The sequence below is a fragment of the Balearica regulorum genome, chromosome 2 (genome assembly GCF_011004875.1).
Source record: "Balearica regulorum gibbericeps isolate bBalReg1 chromosome 2, bBalReg1.pri, whole genome shotgun sequence".
NCBI classification, from domain to species: Eukaryota; Metazoa; Chordata; class Aves; order Gruiformes; family Gruidae; genus Balearica; species Balearica regulorum.
In genome coordinates this window covers 67,858,815-67,881,158 of record NC_046185.1, presented here as the reverse complement: position 1 = coordinate 67,881,158, position 22,344 = coordinate 67,858,815, and the positions used below count along the sequence as shown (strand labels likewise).

The following is a 22,344-nucleotide window of genomic DNA, read 5'->3' as shown; positions in this document are numbered from 1 at the left end:
GTTATGACTTTAGAATAGTCATATTGGGTCAAGCTAGAGGTCCGTATATAATCAATGACTTTTTTTTTTTTGTCAGTTACCAGTGGCGTTGCTTAGGGATTGATACAGGGCCCAGTATTAACAATCTGAGTGTTGGGATGATGGGTCAGCACATTCAACATGCATGTAAACTCCCCTATAGCAAGTTGAAGGGTGTCTGATATGCTGGAGGACAGGGCTGGTAGACAGAGGGACAGGCCAGAAAGATGATCTGACAGGAAGTTTGTGAAGTCCAACAAAGGCAATCCTACCAAGTCACGCATCTGGGCTAGAATAACACCAGGCAGCAGTACAGGCTGGGGTCAGCTGTCTACAGAGAGCCTTTTCAGAGAAAGACATGGGGGTCCTGGTGGACAAAGAGTTGAACAGAGGTCAGCAATGATGGCCAGCTGCATGCTGGGTTGTTACAAGAAGTGTAACCAGCAGGCTGCAGAAACAGTTCTTCCCTTCTGGGTGGCACTTGTGAGACAGCATCTGGCGTACCTCGTCCAGTTTGGGGCTCCTCAGTACAAAGGAAAGCATTGATGTAGTGGAGCATGTGACATGAGGGGAGAGGCTGAAGGAAGCGGGTTTGTTCCGTCAGAAGAAGAGAGGCATAGCGGTTAGGTAGGACCTGGCTTTCATATAGGAAGCTAGGATGGTACTTTCCCATCTGTTTCACTTTAATCTGCAGTGATTTTTTTTGTCTGACACCTTGTTCCCTGGTCAGTGTTGCAAGATGTTTCTGCAATTCTGTAGCTAGATCTTCTCTTTACTGTCCTGAGTAACTTATGATCACTAGCAAATTGTCATCATTTTATTACCGACTTATCTCTGCTCCCTCTTTGTGATTATGTAGAATAATCTGTGTCCCAGTGCAGGTTTCTGTGAAGCTCCATTGGTCATCTCCTTCTATTAAAGTAAGCAATCGTTTACTTCCTGCCTTCCTTCATCTTCCTTTCCACCATTCTGTCTCTTAATTAGTTAAATATTCATACAAAGGGCCTTCTTTCATTTTTTTCAGACTTGCTTGGTGTCCTTTGAAGCCTTTGGTATGGACTTTGTTTCCTAGTTTTCTTTCAGCAGAGTGCCTCCTTATCCATGTGATTGGTGATGTCTACAGAGAAATCTGGTTGTTTTGTGAAGCAGGGATTCCTTGAACAAACACCATGTTGAGTCTTTGCCAGTAAATCATATTTATTTGGGTGTCCACTACATCTGTTCTTCCTAATTTTTTGTATTGATTTGCCATGTATAAGTGTCGGGCAACCTCCATACCTCAACTGTCGATCTAGTTTTGAGCTGGAGATTGCATGAGGAAGTTGATATAATCTGTTGCATCTTTGAGTCCCTTGAGGTCTTAGTGAATAGCATCTAATGTTGGCAAGTTGTTCCGGTTTATTTTATCTAATATTTTCATAGCCTCTTCTGCACTCACTTTGATTCCACACAGATTCTTTTAGTACATCACACAGATATATCCTGGAGTAGTGATCGCTTCGCTTTCTTTTGTAGTTGAGCACAGATGAGAATAGCTGCTCTGCTCTGTTCTTATTTCCCATCCAAGGGATGGGGCAAAGCTGTGTTAAGGAAGTAACTGAGTATATCAGGATTATAACTTCTGAAGAAATGGACTGTAATAGCTGGTAAGTTACTATATGTTTAGTGGAACTGATGTTATTCTCCATGGAACTGATCAAACATGTTTCATCAGAGAGAGATTTAAGAGAAGTGTAAAACTGTAGACATGGAGTTCAGTATGCTACTGTTCTGTGACACTGTTCTTTGAATTTTGTCTGTAGGCTAGCAGTGTCTTTGGGGAAGCTGTTTTGTGGTCTTGTTGGCTTGAAGTCCTCAGGTGACTGGAAACTACAAGGTTGCTCATGTTGCACCCAGTAGCAGCAGAATTCCAAATGGCAACTCTCATTCAGTTCTTCAATATACTTGTAAATGTGGACCTCAGTATGTCTCTTTATTGAAGGATATTTCCTCTGGATGTAGCAAAGGAGCTTCATAGGACTTATTTTTTGGGGGGATGTATGCATGTGTGGCACCAACACTGGCCAAAACTTATGTAAGAGGTTTTTATGATAAGTGATGTACATACATGATACCTTTCAATGAGTGTTTTATTTCTTCTAAACTTAATAGCTGCAAAACTAGTAATTTTGGGAACTATTCAGTTATGGATTTGTCCTAATTGTTTTTGTGTTGTCTTTTTTTTTTTTTACTGACAGCTTTAAAGCAGAGTGTTCTATATTAAGAGCACTGTTAGACTTCTGACGTGATATCACTAGGTTTTTATTCTTGGAAGTCTACAAAAACTGGGGGTGGGGGGGGAGGGCATATTTTCCTTATCTGTTTTTCTTCCACATCATGCATCCGTCTTTTATATAAGCTGGTGTTTGAATGTCTGTAGTTGTAGTATTGTATTATATTACAGGCTAACTACATACCTACTTTTGAACTTTTTGTGAATCAAATGTATTCTTTCTCCTTTAGAGACTAAATAGAAGTGTCTCATATACTCTCTGGACAACATTCGTAAAATTAAGGAATATGTGCAGTCTCGTTCCCTTCCTGAACTTCAACATTCAGTCCAAGCTCTCATCTGTTACAACTTATTTGCATTTCCCATGCAGCAAATGCACCGAGAGATTTGTTCCAGCAAGTCCCTTGGCTGCCTTGTTTCACTAAGCATTTTTTGGTACCTCTAGGTCTTTCCCACCTCTAAGGTGCTAAAGGGTTCTTATGTTGTTGGCTGTTCTTGCTCCAGTGTGGTGCCAGATCTTGTGCTTTGCCTCTTGCAGCTCTTTTTGGAGGATGGAAAAATTCCTTTTTGGAAAAAGAAGGGCAATCCATATTTGTCTTATTGCTTTCTTCAGTGCATCTGAGGAAAAAAATCCAAGTGCACCCCTTTTAAAATGCTTCTTGGGTACTAGTCTTTATCCTGCAGTACTTTAAAAATTCTAGTAACTTACCAGCTTTGAGAAGCTCTTTCTCCCTTTTCCAGGTTTTTGTTCTTTGTGAATTAATTTGGTACTCACTTTAGACTTGAGACTTGGCACTACTGTTGAGTAATAAAATTATAAATTGTGGCATAGAGTCTTGGGTTGTAACTTGCACTGAGTGAAGCAAACTTCCTGCTAAACTCTTTTTAGTTTACATCTTGCACTGCAAAGAAACTGTGCTGTGGATGCAGAGTCATACACGTTAACTCTGCTGTCGAGTCTGGAAGCATATGTTATGCTGCCTGTGTACAGTTGCACATCATTAGTTTTGATTAGTCACTAACTCACTGATTCTTCTCCCTCCTTTGGTTCCATAGGTATTGTGGGTTAAGTTGTGAGCTTGTATTTTGTATTACGAATCTTCCACTCAATACAAATTCTTTTTCTGGAAAATGAAGCTTGCAGCAGCTCAGTGCTTATTCAGCCTACACTGGCTACTCTGTGCCTCTAAGAGAGCCTGGTGCTTTCTGTTTGATTTATGCTGGAAAGTTAATTTTAGGAGTTTGTCACCTGGCTGTAGATAATGTGATTACTTCAGTCACAGTATCAGTTGTATCTCTGGGCTGATGTGGTTGCAAGTTTCCCGTTAGTGAAGCAGTTTCTAATTGACAGCTATTTAATCATTGAAGCTAGGTTGTTATGAAACAGTGAAATGGAAATAGCTAATTATTTACAGTTGTGATTTCTTAAGGTATGCTGGGGAGCACAGGAGTACCTTAGAATATTCTGAATGGGTACATGAAATTATTTTGTTATATTAAAAATTAATGATGTTAATATCACTAATGATATTCTGCTTTACAAGAAAAATTGCACTTGAACATTTTATCACATGAGCAACAGCACTACCACGAAACATCTGTGATTTCAGGTGGTTTTTTCTGTGAACTCTAGGATGATGAAATTGGCTTTGAGTTAAACTTGGCTCCTGCTTGATAATGTTCAGTACCTTAGTCTTTGATGTGATAAATGAGTCAGAGTAACATTTCAAGTAGCTGAAGTAAGATGCTTCTTACTGACATAGCTGAAAATCAATTACTTTTTCAATGGAATCTTATCTTTCAAATTTATGAGATCTGATTAATGGCTTTTTTATAGATTAAACAAATTTTTGTAGGTCTCCAGCAGAATGAGTATTAAATCAGAACTGCCTCACAGTGATCCTGCACAAAAAGAATTAGAGCAGCTTTCTTGCTATTCAGCATTGTTAACAGATGGTTTTAGACAGATTAGGTAGGGAAATCCCCAAAGGGTGAATTATATGAATTAATGATTTCAAACAACTCTGATTGCAGTTTAGTAAAACTGCTGTATGGTAATATGAGTCTATGGCTTTCTGCATGGATTTATTTTGGTTATTCATTGACAAAGCATAATCCTTGCTAGAAAGAACCTTAAATGATAATTTTTACTCATTGAGTTATATTGCATTCCATCAATAGCCTTTTTTAAAACTAGTGGCGTAAATGAGTAGTGATACAGACTCTAGTGCCAACTTGTAACTGTTAATCTAATCTAGATACTGAATGGGATGATTTCTTGGTTTTATGTGTAAATACTTACAACTACACAAATAATGTATTTTCAAATAACAATAAAGTAAAATTTTGTTGTAGTACTGTAATATTGTAAACTTGTTTTTTTGGAGTGGGTTTTTTTTATTCACAGGTGTCAAAATTGTTTAGAAGGATAATATTGTCCAAAGTTGAAAGTGCTTAACATGTAGGAGTTAGACCATGTATGGAATGTTCCCTTTTAACTATGAAAGATTCTATATTGTGTCTCAATGTTACATTTAAATATTCTTAAATTTTCCAACGGAATGAGTTTTTGTTGCCCTTGAGCTCTTCAAGGAAGCAATCAGAAGAATATACAGGCTCTTTAACACAAATAAGATAATGGCTTCTGGAGTTTTTATTTTGTTTTACACTCCCCTAGGTGGGTAGTAGTTGGATTTGCATAGCCTTTTCCAGAGCACACTGTACTTCTCTATTAATCCCTAGGGCAAGTATGTGCTTTTCAAGATGAAATACCAGGTGTTGCTCTGAATTGAAGTGGTAGGTCAAAATGCTGTGAAGGAAACCTTCTCTAAAAAAGGTTGGAGGAACCCTCCTGTCTGCAACATGCAGTGCAAGACAGGTTGAGTGGCTGATATTTGTGCCAGTGAAGCTGCCTGTTTATGGGACTAGCAAGCAACTTCTGCATCTTCAGGAGCCAGTCCTGATTTGAATAGAAAGAATTCTCAGTTGCAGGTAGTATCAGTGTGTTGTCCTTGTTACATCCTTTATTACAATGTCTGAATTTTTGGTTCTATCACAATGGTGCTTTTTTTTTTTTTTTTTTTTTTTTTTTTTTTGAATAAGCAGCTCAGAGGTGCCTCAGGCGTTGTTTGCACAAGCAGTAGAAGGTTAGGTACACTAACAAAGGCAAGTTAGGGAGGAAAGCCACAATAATCATTTGCCATTCAGTCTCTGGTTTTGAGGTTATCTGATCATGTTAGTAAATTGAGTTATTTCTGAGACTTGCATCTCTCTGGTGCTGAAAACATGTCTGCATCTGTTTTGACCACATCTGAAAGTACACTTTAAACAATGAACTTCCCTCTGAGTTGGTTTTGCTTACTTGGGCTCACTCATGCCCAGGATTTCTAGATGCAGAATGAAAAAGGGTAATAGCTGTGTTTATGAAATCTACCAATTTGGGTAAGAAGATACTGAACTGGAGGGCAACAGGAGAGAAGGAAAATATACTGCCTTGTACACTCCTAAAACCAATTATTGGATCTTTTAGCTGATGCTCACTTTTTCTAGTGAGGTGGTTGTGCATTTCAGCAAACTTTGAGACAGCAGTTGAGTTAGAAAGCTGGTTCACAGTGAAAAATGCAGGAAAGGCCATTTTATTTTTGGATGCATTTTTATGATAGGTAAATGCATATTTTCTGATGTTCAGTATAGTTGTTGATGCAGGTATCATATAATCAGAAGAGGTTAAATTGAGCTTTCAGTTTGAAAAACGGTTTTTGCCAACTCGTGTCAAGTTGCTCAAAGGTGCAAATTTCAATCTGTAAACTTCCATACATCTTTTCAACTAGGGAAGGAAGCTGGAACTCGAGTTGTCTGAGAATGAAGCTTTCTACAGAAATTCTGAAAACACCTTTTTGGGGGGGAAGATAGAGCAATCCTCTGACTTGTAAGGCATATAAAAATAAGAGTAAACAAGGTATCTTTGATCAGTGATCAAGCCTCACCGAGTAATCTCCAGTGATCCTTCTCCTCCTCTTTTCCCTGTGTGGAAAAAAGAAGGGAGGATGGCAGGAATGCAGGTCAGTTTTCATGTACTTTTCTGCTTCGTATCTGCAGATTACTGGGGATCCCTGATTTTAAGGAGTGTGTGAAAAGTGAACATTAAAAGTAAGTGTATGTCTTCTTTACAATAGTGTTACTTTAGTGAGATTATTAAAGTAATTGAAACCTCCACATAATGTCTAAGAGTCCACAGGTTGCAAGAACTATTCAGCCATGTTAATTTGTTTGTTTGTTTGTTTTTCCAGAGTTCCTTTTCCCAACAACTTGGGGGGGGGGGGGGGAGAAAAAAAAATGGAAATAATCTAGTCCAACTGCAAAAAAAAATTGTAATGTTTCCAGAGTTTTCATTACTTTGAAAAAACCACAAATCCCCAACCTCCCAAAAAACCCCACACTGGAGTAAATAAATTTGTGTCATCAAAGTACTGCATCTCAAGTGAACAAGTTAATCTGTATCACATTTTGGATAATCATTTTCTCAATGATGTTTGGCTTGGATCTTGAAATTTAAAGGGCCCTTAGTTTTCTAGGAATATGTTCACCACAAAGAAGGGGTATTCACTGCTATAGTACAGTCTTGCTGTGAGTTGAATCCTTTCTTTTGATCTCTTAACAATTCCAAGAATGTGTAACAAGTACATAGCAATGGTACTAATAATGTGAGGTGTGTATTTGAATTTGAAGTTGTGTACTTTTGTCTTTCCTGGCAAACTTTACAAAGAGGTCTGAAGTAGGTTTTGCAGCCTAGATCTGAAGGAGGTGAAAAGGACTGTTCTCACCCCTTCCAAATAATATTTTCTACCTGTTAAAGCTGTTGTGCTTGTGAGAAGTGCACAATTAAATGTGGTGGTGTTTTGAAACATTTTGAAATGTATGACTTACATTTAACCGAAAATCTGGTTACACCTGCAATATAGCTAGTGTCTCATTTGCTTGTTTTAGTCTTATGTTCTTTTCTAGGCACCCATATTAGGGTACTATAGGACGTAAGACACTAGGTTAGTTATACCAGTGATCTGATTTGGTAGGGCTGTTCTTGTGTTGCTTGTCAGCTTTTACTTGTCACTGCAGGTCCTGGATTGTTCCTTCTTCCTCTTCAGAGGTCACTTATCATTTTGTTAGACACTACATGTGAAAAATTGCCTGAGGCTCCTCTAAGAATGTAAGCATTTGCCCGCATATAAGTGAACCAGCTTACAGGTTGTTAAAGTAGTTTATTTTATTTGCTTCCCTGAAGGCTTTTATGAAAGCTGTGTACAAAAGCAGTGAGGGGATGCTTTTAAAAAGCCTTCAGGTAAAGATACAACTACAACAGTCTCAACACCAGAAGTGTAACACAACTCAGCAGTCTTGGACATGCAGCATATTGTACTGCCCTTCTAGACACCAGTGCAGAGGCAGTTTGAGGAAAACAGCTAAATATGGGGTAGCAGGTTCATACCACTTCTTGGAAGCTGTTCTTTTGCAGAAGTAGTGAGTCAAGGTCCTGAATGATGTGTTGAAGTCTGTGCGACTTCTGGAAGAAGGGGTTGGTTGCCCTTTTTGAATAATAACATGTAGAAGAAACCGTTCTGCCTCAGGTGTCCGTAAAGCAGAGGCAGTTGTCTCAAATAACATTTTCAGGATAGATAGAATATGAGTTCTTAGAGTTAACAGGGCATTAGTAGTCAATGCAGTTGCATTTAATTTTGGTTAATCTTTTCCAACCTTTGAAAACTTTTCAAAATTGAGTTTCTATGAAGTTTATTTGTGGGATTTTTCTGCAAAATGAAAACTGAGTAGGAAGGCTTACCAATTCTAAAAATCAATACATTAGCCAGACTTCTAAATAATATTTTAGTGCTTGAAATTGTAGAAGAGGCTTAGTAAGACTTGAGTTAATGCCTGGACAGGCATCAAATCTTAGCAGACTTTTGATTTCTAGAACAGGTAAGCAGGTAGTCCTTGTCCACTTCTCAAGATCCCTGAGGCTTGTCTTTTGCGATGAGAAGTCTGTGTGACAGTTCTGCTTGTAGATGTTATGGGCTGGATGTCGAACGGCAGCTGCTGCTTCTGTGCTCTCACACACATGGTTATGTTCTGTAGCAGATGGAGGTGTTGGAACAAGGTGTGCTGCTGGCTGGCTAAATGAGTCTGTAGACCTGTTTGTCCTTAAGTAGTACACAAGACCTAATGAGAGACGGTACCTAAAATGTAAGATTAGAAGTTCTCCCCTATCCCCAAACTCAAGATGAGCTAATAAAAGTATGAGCAGTGTGGGAAAGGCCTTTTTGACCAAGTTTTATGCACATCCTATCAAATGCAACTAAATTTACTTTAGAGCACACTTCCATTGGTAGGGGTTTGTAGCTTCTTCCCTAATATGTAGTGCTATTGCATTTTCTTAGCAAAGGCTTTCCATTCCCAGTATTCCTTTTTTTTCAGAAAGGAATTTTCTACTGTCATGAAATTAATAGAAGGTAGAAAGCAGAAAATACACAAAATGGAAGAGGAGTTACTACTCTAAGGATGCTACAGGACGATGACTAATCCTCACTGCATAGAGAAAACATCTCAAATATTTTTTTTTTAGCGGGAAAACTCATTAGTGTGAGGCAGTAACAAATACTACTCTTGAGAGTCTATATCATTACACGTACAGCATGGGTGCTTACCCTATCCGTCCCCCTTCCCTGGGTATCTTCCAAAATGACTTCTCAGTTTAACTCTTGTGTTTGTAGCAGTGGCTGTGAAATAGCTATGTTTCCTCTGGTTTTATTTATAGTTGTCTATAAATACTTCCTGAAACCCAATCTCTTAAGTGTCACTTAATTCTGTCATGCAAGACTTAATTACACTGATAATAAATAGACATTAGAATATTTTTAGCTAAGCATGCTGTCTTAATGCTTCCTGTGCATGAAGCGTATAACAACTTAAATGTCAGTATCTGAAGGCCCTCAAAATGCCCTGAAAACAGCTGCTTGAAAACTGCCACAACTGAGCTTTTTTCCCTAAATATGATGTACAACTTGATACATGATGGCTATATATGATAGTTTCAGTAAAGTGCTTGGGAAAAGGCTCTTTTTCTGGTCGTAACAAGTGACAAAAGATTGTAACTGACAGTTTCTTGAGGCTGCACGCTCCTTAAACTGATTGTCTCAAATCTCAGGTAAGTATTCCATGGAAATAGCGTAAGAGCCCACATTAAACAGAGCGTGAGTACCATCAAAAGGACTGTTTCCTTTCTAAGACCTGATCAGTAAATCCGTAAGTAAACGGCATGTAACATATTTCTCTTGTTCAAAGAGACTTGCAGGTAATTTTTTCAGCTGTTAACTCCTGCCCAAACACCACAAATGCTAGTAACTGGGTGATATGTGATCAGAATACAACAGATTAAATATTTGGGAGGTGTTAAACTTAAAGGAGAGCATAGATAATGTTCTTGGAGTCACAGAGGTTTCCTACTTAAAAAAAAAAAATAATGAAAGCAGCACAGCAGTAACAGTTCTGGTCTGGTTGTAACTGGAAGGGCTGCAGGGGCAAAGCAATTCTCTGTAATCTGAAATATCTGTAAATGATGCAAGTTTTCACTAATTCAGTTTTTCATAGGCTCTTAGGGTATCTTTGGAGGAAGGTTGTTGTTTGTTGGGGAGAAAGTTCCTAGTTAGGTTTCTTGTGGATCTTTGCTTTTCTCCATTTAACTTGTCCAATTTTGTATCTTTGTTTCAAATATTGCTTAAAAGTCAGGAGCAAAACCTTTGCTTATTCTTTATTTTAGAACCTTAGCTTATTGGCCTTTTAATGCTCATTGCTTTATTTGTATCCTGAAGCAAATGATATTGTATGCTTCTCCCCAGCACCCCTCCGATTGTATTGCTTAGAGATTTTTATTAGTTTACTATGATATGAACTGGTTAAATAATCTTTGTGCTGCTTATTAGCATCACAGTTTCCTTTAGTTTGTCACTTAACGTACAAGTGAAATTCCTGTCCTTGCTCAGTTAAGATCTTGTTTGTTAGGTTTTTTTAACCTTGATTGTTAATTAGAAGTTTGATTAAGTCTTGAAAAGAATCTGAAACTGCAGTTGCTATTACCTCTGCTTTTTCATAACTTTATTTTAAATGGAGAGTATACCTGAGTGTATACGTGTCACTTTTAACATGTCATGAAGGAAAGAATTATACATTCTCCTTGTTTGCACAGCAATGTTTTCTGCAGGTGGCAGGTTATGAGAAGCCCATCTGTATGTGAAGAACTTTCCTCAGACCTTTGACATTATTAAGCATTTTACATTTGGTATATATCTAAGTCGTGTTTCTAGAATCAAAGACAGCCCTTTTTCCTTTAGCTGATACACATTTCATATCTTCCTCTTTCTCTTTGTTTTGTCGTGACTTACCTGCTCCTATTTCAGGGCTGTTTGTTGCTTAACTTTTTACAACAAACATCCTATGAAAAATTTGCTATATTAGTACAGGCTGCATTTGCTACATCTAATGCTGTAACATTGATCACAGTTGAAATAGGTGTTACATGAAGTTGTTTGTCTTGGTATGTTTCAAACTTCTTGACCAACTTCTTAGTTCTTTCACCATGTTTGTTTTTAACTGGCAATCCTTACAGTTTTTGACTTCCGGGGGGGGAAAGATGGAGCTCAACAAACTTCCCCCCCATTCTAATGTTAAGATAATTACCGTAGTGACCCTAAGTTAGCCAGTCTGAGAAATTATATTACCCACCTAAGGGTTCATGATTCCAGGAGGTATTTGCAAAGCCTCAGCTGCTGCGTATAACCATAGGTTTCCAAACTGAGTTTAGTCTGCATATACAAGCTACACCAGTGGGTGTCTACAGTAGATCATAGAATCATAGAATGGTTTGGGTTGGAAGGGACCTTTAAAGACCATCTATTCCAACCACCCTGCCATGGGCAGGGACTGCTTTCACTAGGTCAGGTTGCCCAAAGCCCCATCCAACCTGGCCTTGAACACTTCCAGGGATGGGCCATCCACAACCTCACTAGGCTACCTGTTCCAGTGCCTCACCACCCTCATCATAAAAAAAAAAAAAAAAAAAAAAAATTCCTCCTTATGTCCAATCTAAATCTGCCCTCTTTTAGTTTAAAACCATTGTTCCCTGTTCTGCCACTGCAGGCCTGGGTAAAAAGTGTTTCTTTGTCTTATTTTATAAGCCCCTTTTATATGTTGAAAGACTGCAATCAAGTCTCCCTGGAGCCGTCTCTTCTCCAGGCTGAACAACCCCAACTCTCTCAGCCTGTCCTCATAGGAGAGGTGCTCCAGCCCTCTGATCAGCTTCGTGGCCCTCCTCTGGACTCTCTCCAACAGCTCCATGTCTCTCCTGTACTGGGGCCCCCAGAGCTGGATGCAGTACTCCAGGTGGGGTCTCACCTGGAGAGCAGAGTAGAGGGGCAGGATCACCTCCCTCGACCTGCTGGTCACACCTCTTTTGATGCAGCCCAGGATATGGTTGGCTTTCTGGGCTGCAAGTGCACATTGCCAGGTCATGTCCAATTTTTCATCTACCAGTACCCCCAAGTCCTTTTTGGCAGGGCTGCTCTGAATCCCTTCATTTCCCAGTCTGCACTGATACTGGGGATTGTCCCAGCCCAGGTGCAGGAACTTGCATTTGGCCTTGCTGAACTTCATGAGGTTGAGATGATACTAGTGATGTCCTAGGGTTAGATGACACTGGTGATGGACCTGTCAAAACAACTGATTCTTCCTTCAACTTGGGAGGGGAGGGGGCAGTATAGGGAGTGTCTTTTTCTGTAAAACTGATGATCCCCTCTGAAAAGGTGTTAAAGAAATTATAGAATTGTAATTTCACCCATGTCTCAAATGAAAGTGTTTCTGAAAGTGTTTTTGTGAGACTTTTTATAAAGCAACTTAAACTGTAACATCTTTGTGATTTTTATTATTTGTATACCTCCACAATAACATATGGAATTAAAATGCTTTTGATGATTTCTAAGACAGTGGAATTCTTTTCATTCTGCAGTGTTAGTTGCATATGCATTTTTTTTCAGGGTTATGCCGAACATGTTTAAACTTCTACTGGTACAAAATGCTCTGGGAGGTAAATTGTAGCCGGGACGTGAATCCAACTAGTATTCTGTTTGTCTTAGGCCAGAGTTATTTTGCATATAGACTGAGAAGTCAGTAACTTTATAGATGTAATATTAGCCCTTTGTTTGCATAGCATTGGGTTCCTGTTTGCTTAAAAATCAGTTCAGGAAACAAAGTTGGGACCCTCTTCAAATTGGTTTTCTTCAACGTTTGGTCTAATGCTCCCTGTAGGCTTGCTGCCCATGACTAGTCAAGAGTTTGCCAGCTGGGATTGTTAGATTAGTTGGTTGAATCTGATGTGAGATTACAGGTACAGCTTCTATGCTCTTGTCCTACCATAGCCTTGACTGGTAGGAGAACATAGTTTGGTATACCTGAAGCATCTACAATGCAAGAATTTAGGAGAGTGCATAGTGCAGCTGTTTTTTTATATCCATTTGATACCAATCTGAATTTCCAGTGAAGTGATGGTAATCTTGTGTTTTGGGGAACGAACCTGAAGGTATTCAGATGTTTGCTTAGTTTAGTCTTTAATAGGACTCATAGTAAGTTTTCATTGTGAGATGATATTTTCACTGGACAGTCGTCAGGCGTTCAAAGGCTTTGGGGTTGAAGTTTGGTGAACTGGGAGACTCTTACAGGGACAGATTTGTTGTATGAGTTGTAGAAAGTGGCCTGCCTTTAGAGCTTGTGGTGTAGGTACAAGTTGGAGAAGTAGGACACACATAAGAAGGCAGCAGGAAGACAATGCATTTCTGTAGTGATGTTTTGTACTTGGACAAAACGTTCTTCTGTTCCCATAGCAGTTCTTTGACAGGGCAGCACTGTTTGTTGGGATAGTTCTTAGCTTTTTCTGGCTTTTTTTTTTCTTTTTGGTGCAAAGTGCTCTATGAAGTATTGACATTTTCCATTGCAAAAAGTTTAATACTGCAAACTCGACTAAACCAGCTCCTGGCATATAAAACCAGCCCCGGTAAGGGGTTAAAAAATGCCACTATTTCCCCCCACCCCCCACCCCAAAACATAACTCAGTGATATCTGAAGGGTAAGCTTGGGCATTGATCAAATTATGAAGCAGAACAGTTCCTATGCTGCTTCCTGCTCTGTCCTTGGAGCTGACATGAGCATTACAGGTACAGCTTCTGTGCTCTTGTCCTGCCATAGGCTTGACTGGTAGGAGAATGTATGAGTGAATGTTGATTTATGTTTTTTTGAGGTATGGGCAAAGACATCTGTGATTAAGCTGATACAGCTGAGGTATTCAAATGCTTAAGTAATTAATGTAATTCTGAGATTCTCTCAGCAGACATCTTTGAGCTCCAGGGGATGTGGCTTACAACGCAGTTCTGTGGGCATTTTAAACCACACTGCTGCTGAAAGCAACACTTTTCCCTGTCCTTCTCTCTTCAGTCTGTACCTTTTCCCTTTTGCCACCAAAAGTATTCATACAGCTGTGCAGTGAACTGGACTGGGCAACTGATTATGAGGGAAATTAAACTAACAAATGTCACCTTTTCCACAACTCAGGTTTAACTCACATCAGATAAATTCATTGCAAAAATGAGAGAGGAAGGCAAGGACAGGCAGGACTATCTTTGGCAACAATGATGGATTTTATACTGGTTTAGGATGTTCAAAACTACAGAGTTCGACTTCTGTCCTGCACCTTGCTAGAAAATGATTATCATACCAGAAATGTAAAACTCCTATACTGTTTGTAATGCAGTTTGCAATTAGTTAATTCTGAATGGTGGAATTGCATGCTGTTCTCATGTTTGTTTGCCTTGGTTAAGAAGCTACTTCTGCATTACCTTTCTCTTTAGGTGGGAGAGGAATCTCTTTGTTTCCTCGTGTTTGGTGTTCTGGGCAAATCTTTAGTCTCCTGCAGCCTTCATGGATTGGAAGGTGATCTCTGGTTGGTGTGATCCAAGAAGGAATGTATAGTGCAATGTAGTACAGGGCAGAAAAGCTGATACAGGATACGGAGTTCAGACTAAGAATGTCCTCACAAATTGTTTTACTGATAACTTGCATCTAAATGGCAAACTTTATCTAAACTCTAGAAAACACACCTAATTGTGGATGTTTAAGTTATGACTACAGTGGATATTTTAATGGGGGGAGGGCTGGATTAGTTCAGATTATTTCTAAAAGGTGCGTAAAGACTGTGCTACTGCTTGTTCTTAAAAGCCTGTCTTAATCAATTGACTAAAACATTTAAAAAGGCTTATTTCAGTAAAACTAGCCAAAGCTCCCAAACCATAATTGATGAGTGTGTTTAATTAACTGGCAGCACAAAAACTTTGTAAGATTTCCAGTGCTGGCAAACCCAAAATGGTGTTGATATGTCTATTATTGAACCAACTTTTACTGTGCCTGTAGTGTGAAAGCCTGTTAAGAGAGACCATGAGTATTTTAATACTGCAAATGGGAGGAAAAAAGAATAATCCCTCAATTCATTTGAGATGTGAGATAAGCTGAGATCACAGCAGATGAGCAAACTTAATTATACTCCAATTTTATTTTTTTTCATTCTCTGAGAAGTTGAATGATACCTCATGACTCAACATTAAATTTTATTAGTGAAGTATGGTAAAAATCTATTAGTGAGTTCAGTTCAAAACTTGCCTTTAATACTAAAGTTAAAATGTCTTCTTGCAAACAGTTCTAATAATTAACTCTTCTTGTTCACAGATAACTACCCTTATTAATCATAAGGATAAACCAAAGCGTTCAGACAAGACTCTGCAAGCAATTCAGCGAGTGGGCCAAGCAGTTAACCTGGCAGTTGGAAGATTTGTTACAGTAGGTGAAGCTATAGCCAACGAAAATCGTGAATTGAAAGAGGAAATGAGCGTTGCTTGCATCGAGGCAAGGAGAGCAGGTATGTAGTTACTCATGAAATTTGTAACCTGTTGTGCTTGTGCCGTTTTGGCACACTGTTTTTAGTGTCAGGAATAATGTAAGAACTTCATTATTTAATTGCTTAACCCTCTTCTGCTGGTTCATTCAAGGCCTGATCTGTTACCTGATTTTGTTGCTTACTTAAATTACTGTCATCTTATGAACAGGGAATGGAATTGTGTGTTGGCTTGGGTTTTATAGGATCTTTTGCCACAAGGAATTACCTGACTGCTCTTTGGTTTATGATGTTACTACAGATAAAGAGTGTTGAGAATACAACTTTAGAGTTTATTGCTCTCAAGCTAAAACAGTGGAGCATTTAAAGTAATTTGAGTGTTATGCTATTGAGGTCACTGCGTTGGAAATGTGAATGTCTGAATGAAGGTCAGCATCAACCCAAATTTCATCAAGACTCAGTAAGATAACTCACATCAGTCATCTGATGACTCCCCTAGTAGAGTGAAAATCAAACTGTACTTGTCTTTTTGCTGGATTCGATGTTTGTTGCAAACTTGCTCTGTGTGTGGATTGAATGTGGAGTATGGATAACTGAGTTGCCTGCTGCCACCCTCCTCTTTGCCCCAGAAGCCTCTGTCTAGGCAAATAGTGGGTTACATTCTCTGATACTATAAGAGAATGTCAGTGTCATGCTAGAAACTACTTACCCAGATACGAAATACTGTACCTTGTGTGATATTTCAGTGGTTCATAGTAAAGGCATATTCTCATCTGCAGCGTAGCTTTCAAGAAGATCACATCTAGAAGGATGTTCCTTTTGTTGTTAGTGGTGGTTTTTTGGGGTTTTTTTCAAGTACATTTGAATCATGGGAAATTCTTCTTGAAGCTTTTCCTCTTTGAGCAGGTAGAAGTACCTACAGGTGTGTACTGTGGCTTCAGGGAGACAATCTTGAGCTTCCAGATTTGGAGGCAAATAAATGACCCTTCAACACTAATGTTTTGATAACTGCAGAAAGGAGTAGTAGTCTACTCCAAGACGTGGGTTACTGTACTTAAAACTGATCTGTTAAGATAAACACTGGACTTGTGGGTAACTGTTTTTTCTTTTAAGTAACCTCAGAAGCCTGAGAAACTTTCCTTTTGGTGTCCTAGCCAGTGTTTTTCTTGCTGAATCACTGTGCTGGCCTCAAATTTTGGGGATGCGGTTCATACTATTTTGTGATTATATATTAAAAAAAAAAAAAGCTTAGAAATTGGGCATAGTAAGAAATCTTCTGAAAATCCTTCCACAATGAATTGCAATGTCTAGAGGCATGCTGGTGATGAATGATTGTTTTTGTGATTTGAAGGACTACTCTAGATAAACTTCAGACTGAAAATTCATGGTCGCTCCAGTAAACTTGGCTGCAAACAGAAATGTCCTAATTTGAAAACATTCCATTTGTTATGTGAAGCATGTGTTTTCTCTTCAGAGATCCAAGTAAAATGCTGACAAGCCAAAATTGTCAAAGTTTATGTCGATAATCTCAGCTGCCAGAAGAGCAGTGCAGTCTGGATTTCTATTTATTGACTTGCTAGTTATGCTGTGGAGTGGTGGGTTGACTCTGGCTGGAGGCCAGGTGCCCACCAGAGCTGCTCTATCACTCCCCTCCTCAGCTGGGCAGAGGAGAGAAAGTACAACGAAAGGCTCGTGGGTCGAGGTAAGGACAGGGAGATCACTCACCAATTACTGTGACAGGCAAAACAGACTTGACTTAGGGAAACTAATTTAATTTATTACCACTCAAATCAGAGTAGGGTAATGAGAAATGAAACCAAATCTTAAAACACCTTCCCCCCACCCCTCCCTTCTTCCTGGGCTTGACTTTACTCTTGATTTCTCTACCTCCTCCCCCGCAGTGGCACAGGGGGATGGGCAGTGGGGGTTGTGGTCAGTTCATCACACATTGCCTCTGCTGCTCCTCCCTCCTCAGAGGGAGGACTCCTCACACTTCCCTGTGCCAGCACGGGGTGCCTCCCATGGGAGACAGCCCTCCACGAACTTCTCCAATGTGAGTCCTTCCCACAGGCTGCAGTTCTTCACGAACTGCTCCAGCATGGGTCTCTCCCACAGGGTGCAGACCTTCAGGAGCAAACAGTGTGGGTCCCCCACGGGGTCACAAGTCCTGCCAGCAAACCTGCTCCAGCATGGCCTCCTCTCTCCACAGGTCCTGCCAGGAGCTTGCTTCAGGGTGGGCTTCCCATAGGGTCACAGCCTCCTTTGGGTGCATATACCTGCTCCAGTGTGGGGTCCTCCATGGGCTGCAGGTGGATATCTGCTCCACCTTAGTCCTCCATGTGCTTCAGGGGGACAGCCTGCCTTCCGTGTTCTTCTCCATGGGCTGCAGGGGAATGTCTGCTCTGGCACCTGGAGCACCTCCTGCCCCTCCTTCTGCACTGACCTTGGTGTCTGCAGAGTTGTTTCACATACTCTCACTCCTTTCTCCAGCTGCAATTGCACAGTCATACCCCCCCGCCCCTAACTCTGTTATCCCACCATTGCTGATGGGCTCGGCCTTGGCCAGCGGCGGGTCCGTCTTGGAGCTGGCTGGCATTGGCTCTGATGAACATAAGGGAAGCTTCTGGCAGCTTCTCACAGAAGCCACCCCTGCAGCCCCTCTGCTACCAAAACTTTGCCACACAAACCCAGTACATGTGGCTAAGTGTTTTTTCTCCCTATCAGCATATCCAGGAGTGGCTCAGAATCTAAAAATAGTCTGCAGTATTTTCTCTCACCAAATGGTTTTACTTTTTTACATTGTAAGTTTTATTTCCTGTTATGCAGTAATACGCCTCAATCAAGAGGAGTGAAGATATAGGCTGTTTACTTTCCTGTCAAGCCTCACATTTATCTTGGCATGGGTCAGTTATTCTCTCTTTGAGCTGTCTATTTTAGATCTAACTGAAGACTTACATGGGAAATTCAGTATATCAAACATATTTGCTGCTGGTTTTTTTGTTTGGTGGAGTTTTTTGTGCCCATATTATCTCTGTGGACTGTTAGATGTTGAACAAGATAAGAGTCCTTTGTGCAGAGAAATTCTTAGGGATAACTGTTCTATGAATTCAGTCTTTGAATGCAGTTCCTCAAGTGCCATTTTGAACAACTTTGGTGTTCCCAAGCAAGCCAATAAAATCTCCTGGCCAATTATAGCCAAGAATATTGACTTGTATAAAAAATCCCATGTTCTGATGGCATGGGCAGCAGAAAGCTCTTGCTGTTTAGGACAGAGGATGTTATAGAGCTATTCATACTTTTTAGCTGATAAATTAGATGGTGCCTCAAAAAATAAAGGGACGCGTTGTTTGGCATAGAATATAGATTTCAACACTAAAGGATTTAGAACATTAAGCGTCTCAGTTGCTAAGAAAAGTAGGGAGTCTTTAAATCAATTCCATACCCTGCAGAGGCTTTGAAGGATGGCAGATGTTGTATCTGTCTCTTGTGAAGGGTATAATCAGTGATCTGAAGTGTTTCAGACTTCTTATGACTATTTCCTTGTAATAAACTTTATAATTTGATTGACTCAAAATAGAATCATAAAACACTGCAGAGGGTCATGTAGCAGATTTTGCCTAACATTAGTCTTGCACTGTGTCAGTGTTTACAGTGACAGTATAGTAGTAAAATGTAACTCAAAGCAGCATGTTTTTAGATGCCCATCTGTGATTTTTTTTTCCTCCAAAACTGGGAAAGACTGGTTAATTTAAAAGAGAAAACACATGTCAAGAATGAGTTAGTGTCATAACATTTCCATATTCTCTGCCAGTTGAGTGCATAGCCCTAAAGGAAGACATGAAGTAAAACAGAAGCAATAAATAGCAGTCTCCTATTTTTGCCTTGTCTTTTAGTACAGAGAAGGATTATAAATTAAGAAGGCTGAAAACTTACAATTTTAAATGGTTAAATATAATCACAGAATAACTTAGATTGGAAGAGACATTTAATGCCAAGAATAGAGACTGTGCAACTTCTTGTTCACCTCTTAGTGTTTGACCACGTTTACTGTGGCAAAAGTATTTTCATATATCTTGTCCTTTGTTTTTTGTCCTGTCACCAGGTACCTCTGGGATCAGTCTGTCTCTGTTTTCTCTTTACCTGCCCATTATGTAGGTAGTTGTATACTGCAATAAACTCTGCCATTGGCTTTTTCTTCGAGATGGAACAAACCCGCTTCCTTCAGCCTCTCCCCTCATGTCACATGCTCCACTACATCAATGCTTTCCTTTGTACTGAGGAGCCCCAAACTGGACGTGGTACTCCAGATGCTGTCTCACAAGTGCCACCCAGAAGGGAAGAACTGTTTCTGCAGCCTGCTGGTTACACTTCTTGTAACAACCCAGCATGCAGCTGGCCATCATTGCTGACCTCTGTTCAACTCTTTGTCCACCAGGACCCCCATGTCTTTCTCTGAAAAGGCTCTCTGTAGACAGCTGACCCCAGCCTGTACTGCTGCCTGGTGTTATTCTAGCCCAGATGCGTGACTTGGTAGGATTGCCTTTGTTGGACTTCACAAACTTCCTGTCAGATCATCTTTCTGGCCTGTCCCTCTGTCTACCAGCCCTGTCCTCCAGTGTATCAGACACTCCCCCAGTCTGGTACTGTTCACACATTTGCTGAAAGTGTCAACCCATCATCCAGGGAACAGTTTGATGCCTTGTATCAGTCCCTGAGGGACGCCACTGGTAATTGACGGCCCATTGGACTGTCTCTAAGCCCAACAGTCAGGTCCATTTTCTACCCACCTTATTGTTCACTTATCCAGTTTGTGTCTAGTGATTTATTTATAAGGACACTATGGGAGATCATGTTGGAGGCCTTCCCAAAGTTGAGGTACACAGCATCCATTACTTCCCCTTCTAGAGGTGGTGTCATCTTATCATAAAGGCATCCGTTTTGATAAAAGACTATTCACCCTTGCAGGTCTGTGCTGGCTATTCTCAGTTTGCCTTTTTCGGCTTCATGTGGTAGTGGCTTCCAGGATGATTTTAATAATATTCCTGGAGACTGACATGAGGCAGACTAGCCCATAAATTACCTGAATTTTTCTTGTTGCCCTTCTTGAAGATGGGTGTGACAGTTGCCTTTCTATCACTGGAAACCTGTCACAATATTTCAGACATGGTAGCAGAATTACAGTGACACTGAACTGCTCCTTTGAAACTTTTGGATGTGTCCCATGGACTTGTGTGTGCCCAGCTGTCTTAAATAGTCCCTAGCTCAGACCTACCAGGTCTTGTTCCTCCTAGCTTAAGTCCCAGGGCGCCACTCCTGTTCCTGTATTTGCAGATCTGCAGGTAGTGAAGGAAGCCTTTGTTCTGTTGTCAGTCTCAAGTTTCCAGGGCTGTCTGGAGCTTTTGGCAGGCAGATGTTGCAGCTCTTTCTACATTCTCCAGTTACCCTTTTTATGATTAGATGCTTCATCTATGACTTGGTAATTCATCTTCAAGAAGGTGAATCCCACAGCATAAGAAATGGGATAATGATGTTGTGCATCCTTCCTCGGTTACCAAAAGCACTTTAAATGTATTTTAGTTGTTTTCTGTGTTTTTAGAGCATTTTATGTGGTCACATATATTTTGAGGTCAAATGAAGAGATTGGGGTTATTTGCTGACAAAGTTGAACAGTTCCAATCAGAGATTGGCCTGAAGTGAAATGAATTTCACTGTGGAGAAGGCAATGGCCAATCTATTTTGCTGTTAAATGATCTGCTCGCCTGACTGGAGACTTGTCCTACAACTTCACTGTCTGGCTGCCCTCACTGTTTGGATAATAGCTATACTTCTATAATTCTTCTTGCTTCATGTTCAGGCCTTTAGTCATGGAACTCACCATTTCAGGTTGTACTCTGTTTATCATATTTGCATACTTATAATAGAGAGATCCTCTGGTTATTTGTACCATTGCTTTTATGACCTGGCCTGGTCCTAGCAAAAGTGCTGGAAGTTCCTTGCCATAATGCAAGACTGATTCAGGCAACTTAGGAGGTCAAAGGATTTCTCAGGGGAGAGAAATCTACACATAAACATTATGAAGTGTGGAGCTCTGGTTTGAAAGACCTGTCAGGCTTTCCTTGTCCCATAGTGCTTGCGTGTGGGATTTCTGGAGTAATAATGCACCCTCAGGTTCTGCATATGGGACCTCTGGCTTTATCAGGCTTTTGAAGTGACTATCTTGTCTGCTTAGGTGAATTACCTTAGTTGAGGTTTTGAAGATGAGTCATAGGGGACTTGATCAAATGTCCTAAACTTTATCTTCGAGGATGATCTGCACGTTAGTTGTGGGTTGATCATCTTGTCTTGCATGCTAACAAAAAGCATGTCTCAGAGCTTGCCTGAGTTCAGTCTCCCAGCAGTCCTTCTGTGGTTGTGGAATAGGAAACTGCTCTATGCATTTCTTCTGTTGCACTATTATCTAGGGTACTCCAGAAGATTTAATTGAATAGGGACCTGTGATTTTTCTCAGACAAGGAGATCCATTGGCTGCATTGGACTATAGAGTTTTTAACCACATAGGAAATGAAAGTGGTCAAATAGTCCTATTTAACTATTATCATATTAAATGCTAGTTGAATAAAAAGATGCTTATGAACTGAAAATCAGTGCTGCTTTGCCTTTTTTTTTTTTCTCTATCTCTGACAATGTATGTATGGTTTGATGGTCCTCCTTTGAACATCAGGTGCAGTAGTCTCACTATAATGCTTCAGTCCTTAAAGTTATAAAGTAGTTACTGTTTGGATTCTCTTTATTTCTCATGCCTGAAGACTTCTACAGGAGTAGGAAACCCATAAATTATGGGAATACTAACTGAAATTTGGAAAGTGGAGGGGAATTTGTAGTTCTTCCTTACTTGCTGCATCCCATTCCTTCAGTGGATTGATGCTGCAAGTGTCAACACTGATTTGACTTTTGCTATTAAAATTGGAAAAATGTCTCCTATGAATGTTTTCTCCCCCTGTGTTCCCCAGCTCCACCCCCTTCCACCTCAAATATCAGTAGACTACTGTAAGAAAATTAATATATGTTACAGATG

General features: G+C 40.0%; 1 protein-coding gene across 1 annotated transcript in view; it reads left to right on the top strand.

The window, feature by feature from the left end:
* Nucleotides 1–22,344, top strand: part of CTNNAL1 (catenin alpha like 1) — a 63,407-nt gene that overhangs the window by 4,020 nt on the left and 37,043 nt on the right. The window contains exon 2 of the mRNA XM_075744639.1: nucleotides 15,104–15,293. Within this exon, the coding sequence (XP_075600754.1) occupies nucleotides 15,104–15,293 (190 nt within the window). The remainder of the gene's footprint in view (nucleotides 1–15,103; nucleotides 15,294–22,344) is intronic.